Source organism: Gossypium hirsutum, chromosome A12 (assembly GCF_007990345.1).
Source record: "Gossypium hirsutum isolate 1008001.06 chromosome A12, Gossypium_hirsutum_v2.1, whole genome shotgun sequence".
In the NCBI taxonomy this organism is placed as follows: Eukaryota; Viridiplantae; Streptophyta; class Magnoliopsida; order Malvales; family Malvaceae; genus Gossypium; species Gossypium hirsutum.
The window spans coordinates 108956130-108973516 of NC_053435.1; the positions used below are offsets into that span (position 1 = coordinate 108956130).

At 30.0% G+C, this 17387-nt stretch overlaps 2 protein-coding genes across 3 annotated transcripts; one reads left to right on the top strand and one right to left on the bottom strand.

Annotated features, from left to right (window-relative positions):
• Positions 1-3697: 3697 nt before the first annotated feature.
• LOC107931028 (glutamate decarboxylase) lies at positions 3698-8023 on the top strand. The gene is made up of 6 exons (XM_016862799.2): positions 3698-4291; positions 6095-6299; positions 6393-6593; positions 6679-7147; positions 7213-7265; positions 7354-8023. The coding sequence occupies exons 1-6, from the start codon at positions 4203-4205 to the stop codon at positions 7843-7845; spliced, it is 1509 nt and encodes a 502-aa protein (XP_016718288.1). The 5' UTR covers positions 3698-4202; the 3' UTR covers positions 7846-8023.
• A 6727-nt stretch (positions 8024-14750) lies between these two features.
• On the bottom strand, positions 14751-17037 carry LOC107930986 (BAG-associated GRAM protein 1-like). Of its 2 annotated transcripts, none has more exons than XM_041083843.1 (5): positions 16784-17037; positions 16225-16608; positions 15968-16084; positions 15654-15683; positions 14751-15502 (listed from the first exon to the last, which is right to left on the bottom strand). In XM_041083843.1, the coding sequence occupies exons 2-5, from the start codon at positions 16471-16473 to the stop codon at positions 15383-15385; spliced, it is 516 nt and encodes a 171-aa protein (XP_040939777.1). In that variant the 5' UTR covers positions 16474-16608; positions 16784-17037; the 3' UTR covers positions 14751-15382. The 2 variants fall into 2 exon arrangements, with proteins under 2 accessions (XP_040939777.1, XP_016718251.1); XM_016862762.2 differs by having other exon boundaries at positions 16225-16676.
• Between the last annotated feature and the right edge of the window lie 350 nt (positions 17038-17387).

Consider the following 17387-nt stretch of genomic DNA (forward strand, 5'->3'; position numbering starts at 1 on the left):
GCACATGAAAATACATTTATTTATTCAGATCTAAAATAAAATTAAATTAAAATTTTCAAATGCAATTAAGTGATATATTTAAAAAAAACGATTGGAAATTTAGTGTTGATTAAATCTTTCAATTGGACGATTTGGGTGGATTTTTGGTTGAAGTAATATGGATCTTATCAATTTGAACAACTTAGATATAATTTGTTAAAACGATAGTAAAATTAAAAATTAATAATGTTGTTTATTTCTTTTTAGAGTTTGTAAGTATAAAGATATACAATTACAAATATAAGTTTAAGTAAATTTAAAATAAAATCAATACAAAGTATAACCGAACGAATACTATGATTAACCCTAAAATCATATCAATCGGGATTGTTATACTTATGTTTCACAAGCCCATCTTATGTGCCTTTGATTTCATAAGTCAACATTTTTGACCAAAAGAGCTGAGATACCAATGAGCTCAATATATCACGAACCTAATCCATCAAAACCACATACTTAACATAAATAGAACAATTTTCATCCACATGTCATGTATTTTCATCTCCAAACATAACAACACAATAATTAATATCGACTCCAACTAATCTACGATGACAGGATATTAATAAGTCAACAAACTTGCAAGAAGTTTGAAACCAAAATAAGAACACTTCAAAAACTATTAGAGAAAACTCCTTTAAAAGACTTTTAAACTCCAATAGAATGGACCAAGACACATTCTCTTCCAAATAAACCTTCAACTCATTCCTATTTTCATCTCCCCTCTCCAATCTTATTTTCGCACCTATATTTCGGACACTTCCTGATCTTCTCTCGACACTTACCTTTTGATTGTCTTAACTCATTTACTGGTTTTCATCTTCCAAATGGACACCGTCACAACCTCCTCCTTATATCAATATGAGCCTTAAAAGTATAAACAAATATTTATTGATGTTCACTTCATTTTTTAATTAATCATAAGGTTAGAAATTTGACATCATATATAAAAATGAAACACATTTTATAATCAACCATTTATCATTTTGGAGAACACCCACAACAAACATGGGATACATTAATTCAATAAAGAAAAAAATATCTATTAATTAATTAAATCAATTTCACGTTGAAAGTTGAAAAAGAGAAGAGGCGCACCCTACAGCGACCCAACACCCTAAAAGTCATAGCCCTTAGCACATGGCATTCATCGACATGTTTGGGTTCACTAAAAGTTCCAAAATTTAGCTACCATCACGATGATTTTATTTAATTTCATTGCTCCACCACATATTCCCAATACTATTCCAGATATTTATTTTATGAACATTATTGCATGGGGCACTTCCAAACAAAACTTTCAAAAAGAAGTAATCACTTTAATTAACTTTTTCCCGTCTCGTCTGAAAATAGGTAAAAATTAATTTTACATTTATTAGAAATTAAATTGTATTTTATATTTTTTTAATCTAAAAAATGGATAAATTATTTTTTACAAGTTAAATTAACGAGTACATTAATTGTTAAAATTGTTAATTTTTTTAACGTGACTAGCATTGGATAACCATCATGATATCTAAGAATTGCTCCACCACCTATTCCCAATGCTATTCCAGATATTATTATTTTTGGATGAATTATAAGAAGAGCGCAAAAGCCCTAAACAATAATCCAACAAGTGTGATTTGAACTCAGGCCATACCTAGGGCAATGAATACATTGACCATTAGGCCAACTCCCAATGCTATTCCAGATTTTATTATTTTTGGATGAATTATAAGAGGAGCGCAAAAGCCCTAAACAACAACCCGACAAGTGTGACTTGAACTCAAGCCATACCTAGGGTAGTGAACACCTTGACCATTAGGCCAACATACGTAGTTCTCTACATATTATTTTATAAAGGTTAAAATTATATCTGTTCATGGGTCAAGGCATCTGTCCAAACCCAAAGGTTCGTCCAAAATATGAGAGGGTTTAGAAAAAATACGAGATCTGAAAAATGGGCTTGTGTAAAATTTAATGCTTGTTTTCTGTAAACGTTGGGACTTGGACAAAATTTTTTTTGGCCCGAGCCTGACCCAACCCAGCCTAAATATGTTATGTTATAAAATAATATTATATTAGTTATATATGTTAAATAATAATTATATGTTCTTATATTAAATCATTAATCCAGTAACAATTAATCCCATTATCAAAAACCTAAAAACAATTATCCAAACTAAATAACCCAACCCAAAATATAGAATTTTAAAAATTATATTTAAAACAATAAAATATTTATTATATTTATTAGTGTTTTAATATAATAAAACATTTATTATATTTATGATAATGTTTTCTAATATAAATACATTTTAATGTATTTTTAATGTGTTAGAAAATTTTTATTTTAGCGTTTTTAGTGTATTATATATATTTTAAAAATTATTTTAAAAAAATAATCCAAAATATCAAATATGGGTGGGTCGGATCGAGTTTGGGTTTATTTTTCTTAAATTGAGCTAAATTTGGATAAAAGAAAAAGTAAACCCATTTTTTAGGTCGGACTATGCCTAGGCTTGGAAAATTGGTCTAATACCTTGTATGGGCATGACCCGACCCGGGTCATTAGTATCTCTAGTTAAAATATGCCATTAGTTCTTATACTCTTTGTAAATTTGAAATTTAGTGTCTATACTTTTATTTTTAGGAATTTAGTTCCTCTACTTTTCAAATTTCAAAACTTAAGTCTCAATGTTATTACTCTTAAAATTATTTTGTTAAATTCGGGTTCATTACAATATTACTTTTTTAGTTAAATTACTATCAAGTGAGTATTTATTTTATTTTAAAATATTACTATAACAAATTTAATAAAATTTAAAAATATTAAAAATTAAATTAAAATTTTTAAATCTAAAAAGTAAGACTAAATTTTTAAAAATAAAAATATAGAAACTAAATTTCATATTTGAAGGATATAATGTGAAGGATATAAGGAGATATCTTTTCATGAAACAAGATTGCATGGGGCATAGGAAAGATTCACTTCAATTAACTTTATTTATGAAAAGGTTTTAGATTATAATATTAAGTACCTTCTTTAATTATTTGTTGTGCTTGCAATTTTTTAATATTATTTATATTTAGTTTAAGTTTGTTTTAAGTTCATTTTTGTTGTTATTATTTTTAGTTATTTTAAAAAATAAATTATAACATATTTATGATAATGTGGATAGAAAAAATATGTAATAAATTTATTAAAAAATTGATATAAAAATTGAATAAGGATTTGATTGAAATGGTAAAGTTGAAATATTTTAGATTTTATATAAAAATTTTAAAAGATAAAAACACTCTCAAAAAATATTTGCTATTTTGTAAAAATAATTAGTTCGTGGTAACTCCAGAACTAAGAGTTGAGGTTTCATTGATCAATAACACCAATTCAACCAAAACGTGAATGTGTTAATAGTTTAGTGATTTAAAGTGTAGTCTTCAATTCAACCCTGTTATTTAAAGGCTTAATGCTACAATAAGTCCCAAATTTTAAAAGAAATCAATTAAACTCCTTTAAATTTTTGTACCTAATTGAAACATAAATTAACAAAATTAGCTAAATAGGTTCTTTGACTGTTAGTATTTATTGACAATACTGATGTAGCCATTAAGAGATTTAATGTTAGCGATGCTATCAAATACTAATAGTCGATGTCCGTCCAAGTGTCTATTTGATTAATTTTATCAATTCATGGCTCAATCGGAAACAAAGATAATTGATTTTTTTAAAAAAATGAAAGTCTTATTTTATGAATAAACCCCATGTAAAATGCAAAAACCGAGGACGCCGCGCATTGAATAGGAAAAATTAAATTTTAGATTGATAGTGGTACAGGATCGGATGGAATACTACACAGACGAGTGGAGCTTAACGCATCGTCCAATTGTCGGCATTCCACAAAATTGACTATTGCCGATCCATACATTTCCTTTTATTATGATTCGTCTGTTTTTGCTCAACTTTTAGTCTTTTATACTTTGAAGGTTAGGTTAGCTTAGCCTTTGCCTTTGCCTTTTCCTTGACTTGATCAATCACCTAAGCTTTCCTTCTACATCACTCTTTGCTTAACTTCACTCCATTCCCAATTCACACTATTTACTATTTAGAATAAATTACTAAAATAAAAATCCCCTTTCCAAACCCAAAAAAGCTCGTAGTAAACGAAACAGCAGCAAAAATGGTGCTCACAACCACGAACCCGGCGCCGAAGCAGTTTGTTGAATCCAGTACCTTTGCTTCCAGATATGTCCGCCAACCTCTTCCCAGGTATTTATTCCTTTTGCCTTAATATTCTGATTTTCTCTCTCTTATATATATATTAAAAGCACCGATCGTTGCTTTATTTATGTCCGTCCTTTTAAAAAGATTATTTTATGTACTTGATTTTTTTTTTATCGCCAAAGAGCAAATTCGGAAATGAATGCTAAACGTAAGATAAAGCTGACTGAAAGATGAATAAAATAAAATAAACCCTTTTTTTTTTCTCGCGAAAAACGGGGAGCTATATATAGCGAAAAAAGAAATAATTATTTTATTTACTTTGCTCCTTGTTATTTGCGAAAACTAGATTTTCCTTTTGAAAAGCAAAGAGATAGATAAGGTAGCCGCGATCCTACCGGATTTATTTAGAGAATGTAGGCATTATCCGACGGCGGTCATGGATTGCCGGGTTTCACAGTGGCATGACTAAATCCGGTCTCGACAACGTACCGGTGATGGAATTGATTAGATTAAAATGTTGAGTTAGATTAAATAATTAATTAAAAAATCATAAAAATAAAAAGAAAATCAATTTTTCTCGAATGCATAAATTCAATCGAGTATATAGGTTTAATACTTTTTTAAACCGACTGGTCCCAACTCCCAACTCCCTATCTTTAAATAAATGTTTGAGTTAATTTAAATTTAAATTTTTTTATTTTAATTTTTAAATTGTATCAAGTAAGTTACAATTTTAAAAATATATATAACTTATTTTAATTTTTAAATTATATATTTTTAAATTTTTAATTGATGAGATACCATAATTTTAAAGTATGATGTTATCGTATTTTTATAGATCCAAATTTACATATTAAACTGGACTAATTTTAACCCTAAATATTTTTATTTATCCCTTACAAATTTCATTAATTAGGTCAAATTAATTTAATTTAGGAGCAAAGGATGGTAGTCAAGGAATGTATACTCAAACTCATGTTCTCTTGCATTGTGCTTGTGTTGAAGGTAATACTCATACCAATCGAATTAAGATTCAATCACTCATAATAAACAGATAATGGATTTAGCAATAGTAAAATTAAGAAGGTTTGACATGGATTAAATTTCAAACTTTATTGACATATAAAAACTCAGTTCAACTTAATTGGTGATGAAGGAAAATTATTTTTCGAAAATAAGTAAAACTAGTGAAATTTCCTTTATGAAAAAACAAGAAACATACTTACCATATATGATATATATCTGTATTTAATTATTTATAGTATATATGATTATGAATGAAGAGCTTCTTTCTATGTATTTTTGGAAATACGTAAAGTTATTTAGCACAATCCAATCTCTGCTTTTGACAAATTAAAATTCTCGTGTATAAAACTAATAATCCCCACATACATTTAAGAAATTGATCTGGTTTTATTTTATACATCATAACCATATTGTGCATTTTTATGTTTTATTTTTATATTATAATAAATATTTTATGCGATATAAAAGATGTTTTGTGTAATAATTAGTATGTGAGTGAGTGAAACAATATGTTGATGTTTTTTGAGGTGAAGTGATACTATCCAAAGGGGTAATGGTAATGGAGATACCGTGTTTACCATTCTACTAATTTATAGTTTTATATTTTTTTCAAGGGACTTAGAAAGGAATTTTACCATTTGTAGGATCCAAAGCTACTGCCTGCCCTCTGTTTTCACCTCTGTTTTATATGGAGTGGAAGGGAGGGATGTAAACATCAGTCTTATAAAGCTGTTAAAAACTATAATCACTTTGTAATAAATGTTATTATGTTTGTAAATTGCATGCAACGTTGTCTAATTTTAATACCATAAATTGGTGCAGGTTCCAGATGCCAGAAAATTCAATGCCCAAGGAAGCAGCCTATCAAGTAATAACTGATGAACTGATGCTTGATGGAAATCCCAGGTTGAACTTAGCATCATTTGTGACCACATGGATGGAACCCGAGTGCGATAAACTCATGATGGCTTCGATAAACAAGAACTACGTCGACATGGACGAATACCCTGTCACCACTGAGCTTCAGGTACCTTACCTTTCTTGTTTGCTTGTGTCGTAAGTTACTCTTAATAGGCCTTGTTGTCGTATTAGTGAACCGATATTTGCTCTGGTTGTGTAGAATCGATGTGTAAACATGATAGCAAACTTATTTAATGCTCCTATCGGGAGCGGTGAAGCCGCGGTTGGTGTCGGGACAGTTGGTTCCTCTGAGGCAATAATGCTGGCAGGATTAGCCTTTAAAAGGAAGTGGCAACAAAAGATGAAATCACAGGGAAAACCGTATGATAAGCCTAACATAGTCACCGGAGCGAATGTGCAGGTCAGCTTTTTGTGTAATATTTCGTTGTTTGCGATCGGAGATGCGTGAATTGATTTGAAATGTTGTTCGAATATGGTATACACAGGTTTGTTGGGAGAAGTTTGCGAGGTATTTCGAGGTTGAATTGAAGGAAGTGAAGTTGAAAGAGGGATACTATGTGATGGACCCTGTGAAAGCGGTTGAAATGGTTGACGAGAATACCATATGTGTTGCAGCAATTCTCGGATCCACCCTAACAGGGGAGTTTGAGAATGTGAAGCTCCTTAATGAACTTCTCACCAAGAAGAATAAGGAAACCGGTTGGGATACCCCAATACATGTGGATGCTGCTAGTGGAGGGTTCATTGCTCCCTTTGTTTACCCGAAAATCGAATGGGATTTCCGCCTGCCGTTAGTAAAAAGCATCAATGTCAGTGGGCACAAGTATGGCCTTGTATATGCTGGTATCGGTTGGGTCGTGTGGAGAAGCAAGGAGGATTTGCCAGACGATCTCGTATTTCACATCAACTACCTTGGATCCGATCAGCCCACATTCACCTTAAACTTCTCTAAAGGTAAAACTTTCATGCATACATCAATACAGAGATCTCATCCCTGAAAACTTTTTACATTGTGGCAGGCTCTAGTCAAATCATAGCTCAATATTATCAGCTTATTCGGCTCGGTTTTGAGGTAAATTCTACTGAAATTTTCATACATAGGCTCGACATCGAATGGATATTAACGATTTGTAACTTTCTGATATTTTTGTCTATAAAAGGGATACAAGAGTATCATGGAAAACTGCATCGGGAATGCAAGAATCCTGAAGGAAGGGATAGAAAAAACGGGACGATTCGAAGTCGTCTCCAAAGACGTGGGCGTTCCCCTCGTGGCTTTTGCTCTAAAAGACAGCACTAAATACACGGTGTTTCAAATATCCGATGCCTTGAGGAAGTTCGGGTGGATCGTCCCTGCATACACGATGCCTGCAGATGCCGAACACATCGCAGTCCTGCGCGTGGTTGTTAGGGAAGACTTCAGTTGTAGCTTGGCCGAGAGGCTTATCTCGCACATTCAAGAGGTGTTGAAGGAACTCGACTCGCTTCCGAGTCAAATCGTGAAAGATTCTCACGTTGTCACCGTTGCGAAAGAAGTGGTAGGGGAGAACAAAGATGCGGAGGCAGCTAAAATGGGTGATAGAAAGATTCAAGAAAAGGTTACTAAGCAATGGAGGCATTTTGTGAAAACTAAGAAGACGGGTGTGTGTTAAAAGACTCCTACAAAATCTATGTTCTATCGTATAATGTTTGTAGCTATATTTCCAAACTGCAGCATAATTGACCTATTACATGTTAATAATCTCGTTGTGTCATGCATCTGTAACATATGTTGTGTTTGAGGAACATTGTGTTCAATTTAAGCATTATATGTATGTTTTTATTTATTTATGTTCGTTGCTATTGAGCAACCATTAATTTAGCTAAATGGTTGAAAACAATCTTTTACCATACTTAATCATGAATGGTAGTAAATTTGAGCTGGATCGAATTTGGTTTGAGAATTAATTGAACTATTTTATTTCGGCTTGAGATTTAATCAAAGATATGGGTTATAGCTTGATGAATTAAAAGAACTTTCATCTCTGAAAATCTATTATGATTTACAAGCTCGATTCAAAATTCAAAGTTCGATATTTGGTTTTAGCTTGATTGTACATTAATTTTTAAGTTTGAGCTTGGTTTGCGACTTCATTAAACTACTTGAGTTTGGTTTTAGATTTAATCAAATTTCTTTGATTAAGTTTGTTTATCAATCGCATCTTACCTTCTATGTTGTTATATGAAATTAGCTATGGGTATAACATGATGGATGGTAAAAATATTAAAGACCCTCATATTAGGAGTTAAATTGTATTTTGTCCTCTCTATAAAAAATACTCAAATTAGTCTCTATATGTTACATCAAAGAGCAAATTAATTATTTCTATTAAAAATTTATCTATTTGTACTGTTAAAAATTTTCATGACTAACAAAATAACCGGAAATAACACGTTGCATGCCATATATACCTCACGCTGACATACAGGAATAAGTTTTTAACAATACAAATGGATGAAATTTTTAACAGAAGGACTAATTTTCTCTTTGATCTAACTTACATAAACTAATTTATTCATTTGTAATAGATGAGATAAGATGCAATCTAGCTCTTAATATAAAAACTTCTATAATATTTTTATCCTTAATAAATCGAAAGAAAAATCATATCTCTTACTTCAAAATTTTACTTAGATTTACAAGTTCTAAAACTCATCATTGAATAAATGACATTGCGTAGAGCTTGAACCCTCCACAGCATATACTACGTTGAATAATTAATCTTTATAAACACTAAAACTGATATAAAATGATGGTACCTTCAATTTCTGGAAAACAAAGAAGCGAGGAAGAATATCAAGGGCGGATATTAAATGCATGGGATTAAGTGCACCATTATCCAAGTTTTTTAACTGATTTAGAATGTGGTTTGATTAACTCTTTGACCGGTTTTATTATTAAAAGTAATTTTTTTTAGTAAATAAAAGATTTTGTTGCATATGCAAAAGAAAATATAATAAAAATTAATGACTTGATATCAAATGATTATAATTAAATTATGCATAATATTAAATTAGCAATTAATATAGCTATACCTACTTTATTGATTAACAACCAAAATAAGAAAATTAGTTTAGTGAATGAGATTTACTAAGTATTACCAAATTTATCATTTCGAATTAAATATTTTACAAAAGGGAAATTTAATTCTTTTTAAGGGTAAACATCAATATACCTTAAATTTTTTAATCATACTTTTAGATAGTTAAAAAAATTGACATGCCCAAACTAAAATATACCTTATTTTTAGAATGATGATAGGAAGAATTAAAAGAAATTTAGAAAAGTAAGTATTGGGTGTTGTGGTAACTGGTAAAGTACGATGTACTCTTAAGAAGAAAATTCGATGATATTATTAGAAGGGATAATCGTGAGTATTAAAAAAACTAGTCTTTATAAATCGTAAAACAAATATTGATACACCTTAGATATACAAATATATATAATTTAGGGGGGCATGGCCCCTACTAGTCCCCTTATCACTAATCTTATTATTAAAAGTTGAAGGTGCATAGTTTAGTTACTTTTTTAGAGTTATATTGTATGTCTCCAAACTATGAGTTAAATTTTAAATTGGTTTTTAAGCTAAAAAATGTTATAATTATGTATTAGAGTATCAAATATAGCATCGATCAGATCTTTCAATTTGTATAACCCTAGTTTGGACATTAAATACTAATTTAGAAATGAGATGAAGCATATTTTAAACACGTAGATCAAAAGTTTAACCACCTGTATACCTATTATGGGCAGCCCCAAGAGGGCTGGCCAGGCTCTCAATTCCTAAAATGAAAATTTTTAATTTTTATGTCTTAAAATTCATAAAATTTTAAATTAAGACATGAATAGTCTGAATATGATACAAATAAACTGAAATTTAAAAATGCATATGAAACCAAAAGGCTTACAATTAGAATCTGCATAAAAATGAAAGTGAAGGACATGACAGTTGTGACAGATATGTGGATCCAATATTGAGTAATTTATTTACAAGAAAATTTAGTTGATGATCTTAAATTTTGGGTCTTGAGGGGTAAATTACCCCTACCCTTTTTAATGATTGACAACCATTGACAGGCCAAAGTAATCAATTGTGATCATATTCAGATTGAGGGTGGGATTATACGAGGCAAAACCTGCCAAATCTAAATGGTTAAATCGACCAAACCACTCCATTGGTCGTTGGGTGAAGCTATTAAAAATTATAAGTAATGTTGGATGCAACAATATTCATTGCATCAATGGGAACAAGAAGAAGTGGATGGTTTCAATTTTCACTTTCACAATAATGATTTATCACAAAGTTTTGAAGAAAATGCCACGCCTCCGCCTGCCTCAAAAGGTTTAATTATGTTATTAATCCTTGTATTCTTTAGATTTTTGAAATGTAGAAAAATGTTTAATTTAATTTCACCCTAGTTTTTGTGATTTTGGTGTTTAGGTTTGAGGAGTTTATTTTGGGGTGTGAACGATGAGTTCTTTTCTTCATTGCTTCACTAGCTTTAAGCTAGAATTGTAACCTTTTGGTATTTAATAAATTTTTTGGCTTAAATATAAATTTGGACCTCAAATTATATTACTTTTTTCTCAATTAGGTACCTAATGCTTTAATGTGTACACTTTTTTGGACAAAAATGAGATAGAATTGATAGTGTATATACTATTTTTTATTAAAAAAATTAGATATCTAAGTGAAAAAATAAAGGTACAAATTGGGGGCTAATTTTATAGTCTTAATTTTAAGAATTTAATCTCCTTATTTGTCTCATTTAAAAATTAAAATTCACTTGATAACTAGATTTATTGATTTTTACAAACATTTGAATGTTAAAATATGCATATTTAAATTTAACATAAATTTATGAATAGTATTATTGATTGGACTTTAATATAGAAGAAGTCTAAACGGCAGAGTTAAACCTAAAATCCTCCCTCACCAGTCACCACAACATGCAATGATTCGATCATTACGACTAAAGCAAGTGCTGAAAAAAAAAAAAGGTCCATATTTTATATACACACGTAAAGTTAACATATAAATTATGGTAGCTCGAGCCTATAAATATTCCCATCATATTACACATACTATAATTATTATTTCTCATCATCCATATTTAATTTACGTATGCATGAGCCCCAAAAACAAAACCTCACCAACCCATCAAATATATATATATACTCCATTTTAAACACACATCTAGACGTTTAAGTTCATCATCATAAACAAGTTATTTTCCATGATTAATATCTGATAATTTTTTTTTAAAAGAGAGAGAAAGAGAGAGAGAGAAAATGGCAATGCCGTGGAGATTATATAACAATAGGCAGTGAGGATATTAAACTAAGTGGGTATATAGAGATGGTAATGAAATAAATAGGGGTAGAGCTGGACCATCTGTTTTCATTAAGGGTGTATTTAAAGTGGATGATCATCTCAAAGTACTTTTTTTTTTCTTTAGCGATCATCACTTTGCCTTCATTGTTAGGTTAACTATCCACCTTCTTAACCTACTGTCTTTATGTTTTCTTTCTTTTTTCGTTTTAATTTTAAATAAAATAGTAATGGAGCCCTTTATATTTCTAAAGCTTTCAATATGCTTCAACTTCATTCATTTTCAACGAGTTTAATTAGGTTTGTTTTGGTTAAAGATTAAGTAAGATAGAAAACTTTGGGGGTTTATTACGAAAATTAAATTATGGAATTATGAAGGATTTATTTGGACTTTATTGAAATATTTCAATATAAATTTTTGTTTAAATTCATCCCGGTTTGCCATGCAATGGCGAGACTCTTGTTTTTCAATTCGTACAAATTAATTAAAAAAATTAAAAAATTTTAGGAAACAAAAGGAGTGAGATCAAATATGATATTATCTCGTTTAATCAAATCTCATCGGTCGTCATATTTATCTTTAAATCTAAACATATATTTTATTAATGATTTTAATTTCACTAATTTAATACATAATCTTATTGAAATTAATCTATCCAAACATACTCTTAATCCGCTCTCATATTTAAAGCTCTGCCAAATTAAAAGATATAAAAAAATGGTGATGACTGATTAAAAAATAAAAGAGAAGTACGCCTCCCCATTATTAATACAATTTATTTAATGTTGACAGTCTCCTTTCAACCAGCTTGACACATTTTAATCAAGTGGGGAATCATCCATCCTTCTTCCTCTTTAAGCTATATTAGGATAAATATAAAAATTATACATAAATTTTGATTTAATGTATAATGTTATATATAAATTTTAATTTCGTGTGATTTTAAATATGAAATTTTGAATTGTTTCAGATTTCACAAATTATTAACAATATTATCGAATTAGTATCATTTTACGTTGATATATTGCATACAAAAATGATTATATAAATACAATATGAAAATAAATATATGTATTCATTTCTTCTTCTTTTTTTTTAGTGATAAGAAAATAAAAACTAGCTACAAGAACTTAAACCCTTCACCCAATGGGGGATTCTTGAAAAGTCGAAACCCAAGCCTTCTCTCATGGGCCATCTTTACCAAGCTATCCACGTCTTGAATATCTTCTCTAGGAATGTGCCAAATACTCTAATGATTAAATCGTGACAGTAGTTGATGAATTCTCCTAATCAGGGTAGAGTTAGAACCCTTCAAAGAACTTAATTTCCTGAATGTTCTTAACCGCTTCAAGACTCTAAGGGCACGTTTGGTTCGCTGTATTGGATTAGAGGTGTATTGGATTAGAGGTGTATTGGATTAGAGGTGTAATGGAATAGATGTGTAATAGCAAATCAACTGTTTGGTTGAATGTAATGGAATAGAGGCGTAATAGTACAACTGTGTTTGGTTGAATGTAATAGAGGTGTAATAGCATAATGGAGAAAACTAAAATGACCAGAATACCCTTAGCATAAATTTGTTTTGGTAAATGATTATTGTTATTGTTATTTAAATTTTAATAAGATTATTTATTATCAAAAATAAATAATTTAATCATATTTAAACATAATTATTATTTAATATATTTTAATTAAAATATATAATTTAATAAAATTCTTAATAACTAGCAGAAATTTGTTTTGGTAAATTATTTTATTTAAATTTTAATAAGATTATTAATATCAATAATAAATAATTTAATCATATTTAAACATAATTATTATTAAATATATTTTAATTAAAATATATAATTTAATAAAATTCTTAATAATTAATATTCTCATATGAATTTACTCAAATCATAATATATGATACTGTAAAATATAAATTAAAATAATAATTATTAAATATATTATAATTAAAATATATAATTTAATAAAATTCTTAATAATTAATAGTCTTATATGAATTTACTCAAATCATAATATATGATACTATAAAAGAAAATTTGAAATAATTAATATTAAATATATTTTAATTAAAATATATGATTTAATAAAATTTAAAATAATTATAACTAATAAATTATATTTTATGAATTTGTATAATTTAAAATAATAATTATTACATATAATTTAATTATTACATATAAAATTAGTTTAATTAAGGTAACCTAAGTTTAAAACAAATAAAATAAAGAATGAGGATTTGGTTTAGTGTATTAAGTATATCTATTTTGTTGACAATATTCTTATATGAATTTATATACTCATTTCCTTTTATATATTAATATACCACATTAACCGGTATATATTTATATTAATGGCACAAAAAATTTGGGAGAAGATTTTTGAGGACTGCTTTTGTTTACAAATAACATCATTCATTCTGTGGGGAAAAAATTATAAACACTCTTGTTTACAAAAGATCATCAATACAAACTACTATAGCAGCCATAAAATTATTATTGCAATTCCACCCAAAGTATATGGACGACATCCCATTGCCTCAGCACTAACATAGCACATTATTTTTCTTAATTGAACAATTGGGCAATAAACTGATTTAAACAACAAAGTTGAGTTAGTAAAGGAAGATATGGCAGCTATTAAAAAAAACATATCTTACATCTAGATCATACTTTTTAAAACAATCTTCACATAGTGCCCTATCATATGTCCTCTTTGTTTTATTTATTTTCCACATTAGCATGTTGCATCAAAGCTGGACATTGACAACAAATATGCCCCTCACTATAATCACTAAGGAGGAAATATTTGAAACAAAGGCATTATTATAAATCAAATGGTCTCAGTTTTGTCCTACCAGTATATGCATCACTGACAATTATCTACACAACATTTTATATTTGCTAAGCTAAATAATGAAATACCTTGAAGAAATTGCTACACCTATATAGGTATGCCCTACAAAAAGGATCTTTCTGTGTAGCGCTCCAATAATCATTACAACAAACTAATTCAACCAAAAAATAATCAGTTAAAAATATATTTTTTTGAAAGTTCAACAATCTCTAAGTTACTTGGAAGTTCAAACCTTCACATAGTTTTAGTTTATATCCATACATCATTTCTCTAGCTTTTACTTTAAACATAAATTTGTTACCACAAAAGCAAATAGCAATAGCAACAACAAATAAGCTTTCATTATATTTGAGTTCACAGACAAATGTATTCACCCATCACATTCTCATTGGTCCAACCATATCACTTCCTATTCCAGACTCCTGAGTAGTTGAAATACATCATTGAGCACCTCACAGGTTCAAAGAGTGCCCCCGAAAAACTATACTTCATCATTTAGAAAAGGAAATCTTATAAAATTCAGCTTTCACAATCTTTCCATCCACTTATTCCCAATATGTTCTTGCTTCTTTACATTTTTAATCCAACTCAATGTATAATCCAACATTTTCCTACTACTTGGCCAAGAAATAACTATTTACTGCACTAACATTTTCCAATATCCTGTCATCTTTACCAGCTCCCAGACAATGTCAACAAGATTATAGCAAAATTAATACTAAATGGAAAGTAAATGCCCCTTCTTTGGCAGTAAGAAAAGCTTTCAGCTACCAAATTTTGCTATTTCTATGGATGTGAAGAAAACTAATGCCTCTGATCATATCAAAATAATAATAATCAAGACTACAGTTCAACAAAAGTTAATTCACAAATCATAGAGCAAAGGCAAGAAAACCTTCTTTTCAGCTTCCAACAATGTATGGTAGTTCTTTGATGCGCGCTGTAATGCTCTTAATGCATGGTTCCGGTTCCAAAATAATTGTTATTGCATGGTACACCATGCCCACCAGCCCCCATGCGAAGAATAATTGTTATTGCAGGATTAATGAATGCATGCTGACTTCTACGAATCTGCATAAACCAAATGAAAATTATAAGCATAAACAAATTAAAAATAATAATCTCCACCATGGTCAAGTCAATTCATGTAACATTTATAAAATAATTTTTTTTAATATCACAGAACTAACTTTAACTAACTTATCAGAAGAACAAAGTTTACCTCATCTATATCCCCAAATGGTATCACCACCTGTCATGTAAAAAAAGGATTGTTAAGATTTGAAACACTGAACATCTCTTTTCGGTTTATAATGCCATAGAAGGTGTCAAATCTATTTCTTTTACTATCTTTATATAGTTCAATTGTTTTTGCCTTTAGAAAAGGAAGATGGGGAGATTTTAATGTGAAAGTTTACATGTCTCTGGATTCTACTGTAGGTAAAATTGCCATTAATTCAGCATATATTTTGACAGGGTTACTGAAATTCAACAGGCTAAACCTTGGTAAATTATTAACCAAAATTACAACCTAACCTTCATTTGTTTTGAGAACACATTAGAATGGAAACAAATGTGCCATGCGGAGACATACATACGACCATGGTACAAGAATGATCTCTCAAGTGCACATGAGTAACTATGCTCCACAACCTGAAAGAAAATGCCTGTTAGATAACCCAAGGCCTGAAGTGATTAAAAGGGATTACCTAGAACTCCTATTTGTTAGTACAACCATATCATGCCAAGTTTATTTATAAATAAAACTTACAAATACAATCTAAGAAACTTGCCTCATCTGGAAGGAGCTTAAATATTGTTTGTAAAGGCCCTGGCTTTTGATGAACCACAGTAGGTCCTTGTTTATCTGAAGAAATCCTTCTTCGAGTATTAGCTCCAGCATATCCATTCATACCCCTGTTAGTAAAAGCTCTCCAGTTTGCAAATCCAATGAAAATAGTTGATGATAAGTGAGATATCAAACGAAAAGCTTTTGATATGATAACAAAAAGAAGTAATTCAGATTGAGCTAATGACCACATGATAGTCTTAAGATGTGAAAGATAGATGGTAGGAAATCATTTTCATTCACTCTCTTCTGAATCATCACCACTACTGTCTTGTGAATCAATTTTCATAGCCTTCACAACATTGCTTGCTTTAAAATCTTCAACAGCCTTGTCAAAAGTGGTAGGACTATTATCAGTGAAAGACCCGTGTTCTATTGTTTCCTTTAATCCAATTTCTAGATTTCCAAACCAAGAAACAAAACTATTAAAAGGATGAAATTTAATCCAATAATCATTGGGAAAACATATTTTTAAATAAAAAATAAGGTTGTATCTTCCTTACCGGTTCCAATGGACAGAACATAGTTTCACCGATAGAGAGGAACAGAAAACGTGAGAAGGAGGCTGCTTTCTGATTGGTGTTCAAAGTCCAGTTGTAACGCCAAAGAGAGGTAAAACAGAAAGGTAAAAGCGTGAATCGGTGGAGATAGAAAGGTAAGACAGAAAGGTGAGGAGAGTGGAGAAGAAAGGTAGAAGGAAGAAACAGAATACGGTGGATTTTGGGTAAGACAGAAGCGTGAATTAGGAGGGTAAAACAGGGACCAAAACTCAATCCAGACCTAAACTGAGCACAAGGAAGGGATTGGAAATCGGTGGAATTTGGGGATTAGATCAGTAATGGAATAGACCCGTATTAGGCTAATACACCCAACCAAACAATGTATTGAGTGGGGCCCACGATTAGGGGTGTAATGGCTATGCCAATACACCCAACCAAACATGGTGTAAGAGCTTGTTTGGTTTGGTGTATTGGCTAAGCCAATACACCCCTAATCGGTGGGGCCCACCTAATACCAATCTAAGACGCCGTTTGGTTGAGCGTATTGCTAATACGCGTGTATCCCCTTACTTCCCTAATCGGTGAAAAACACCGATTTCTACTCCCC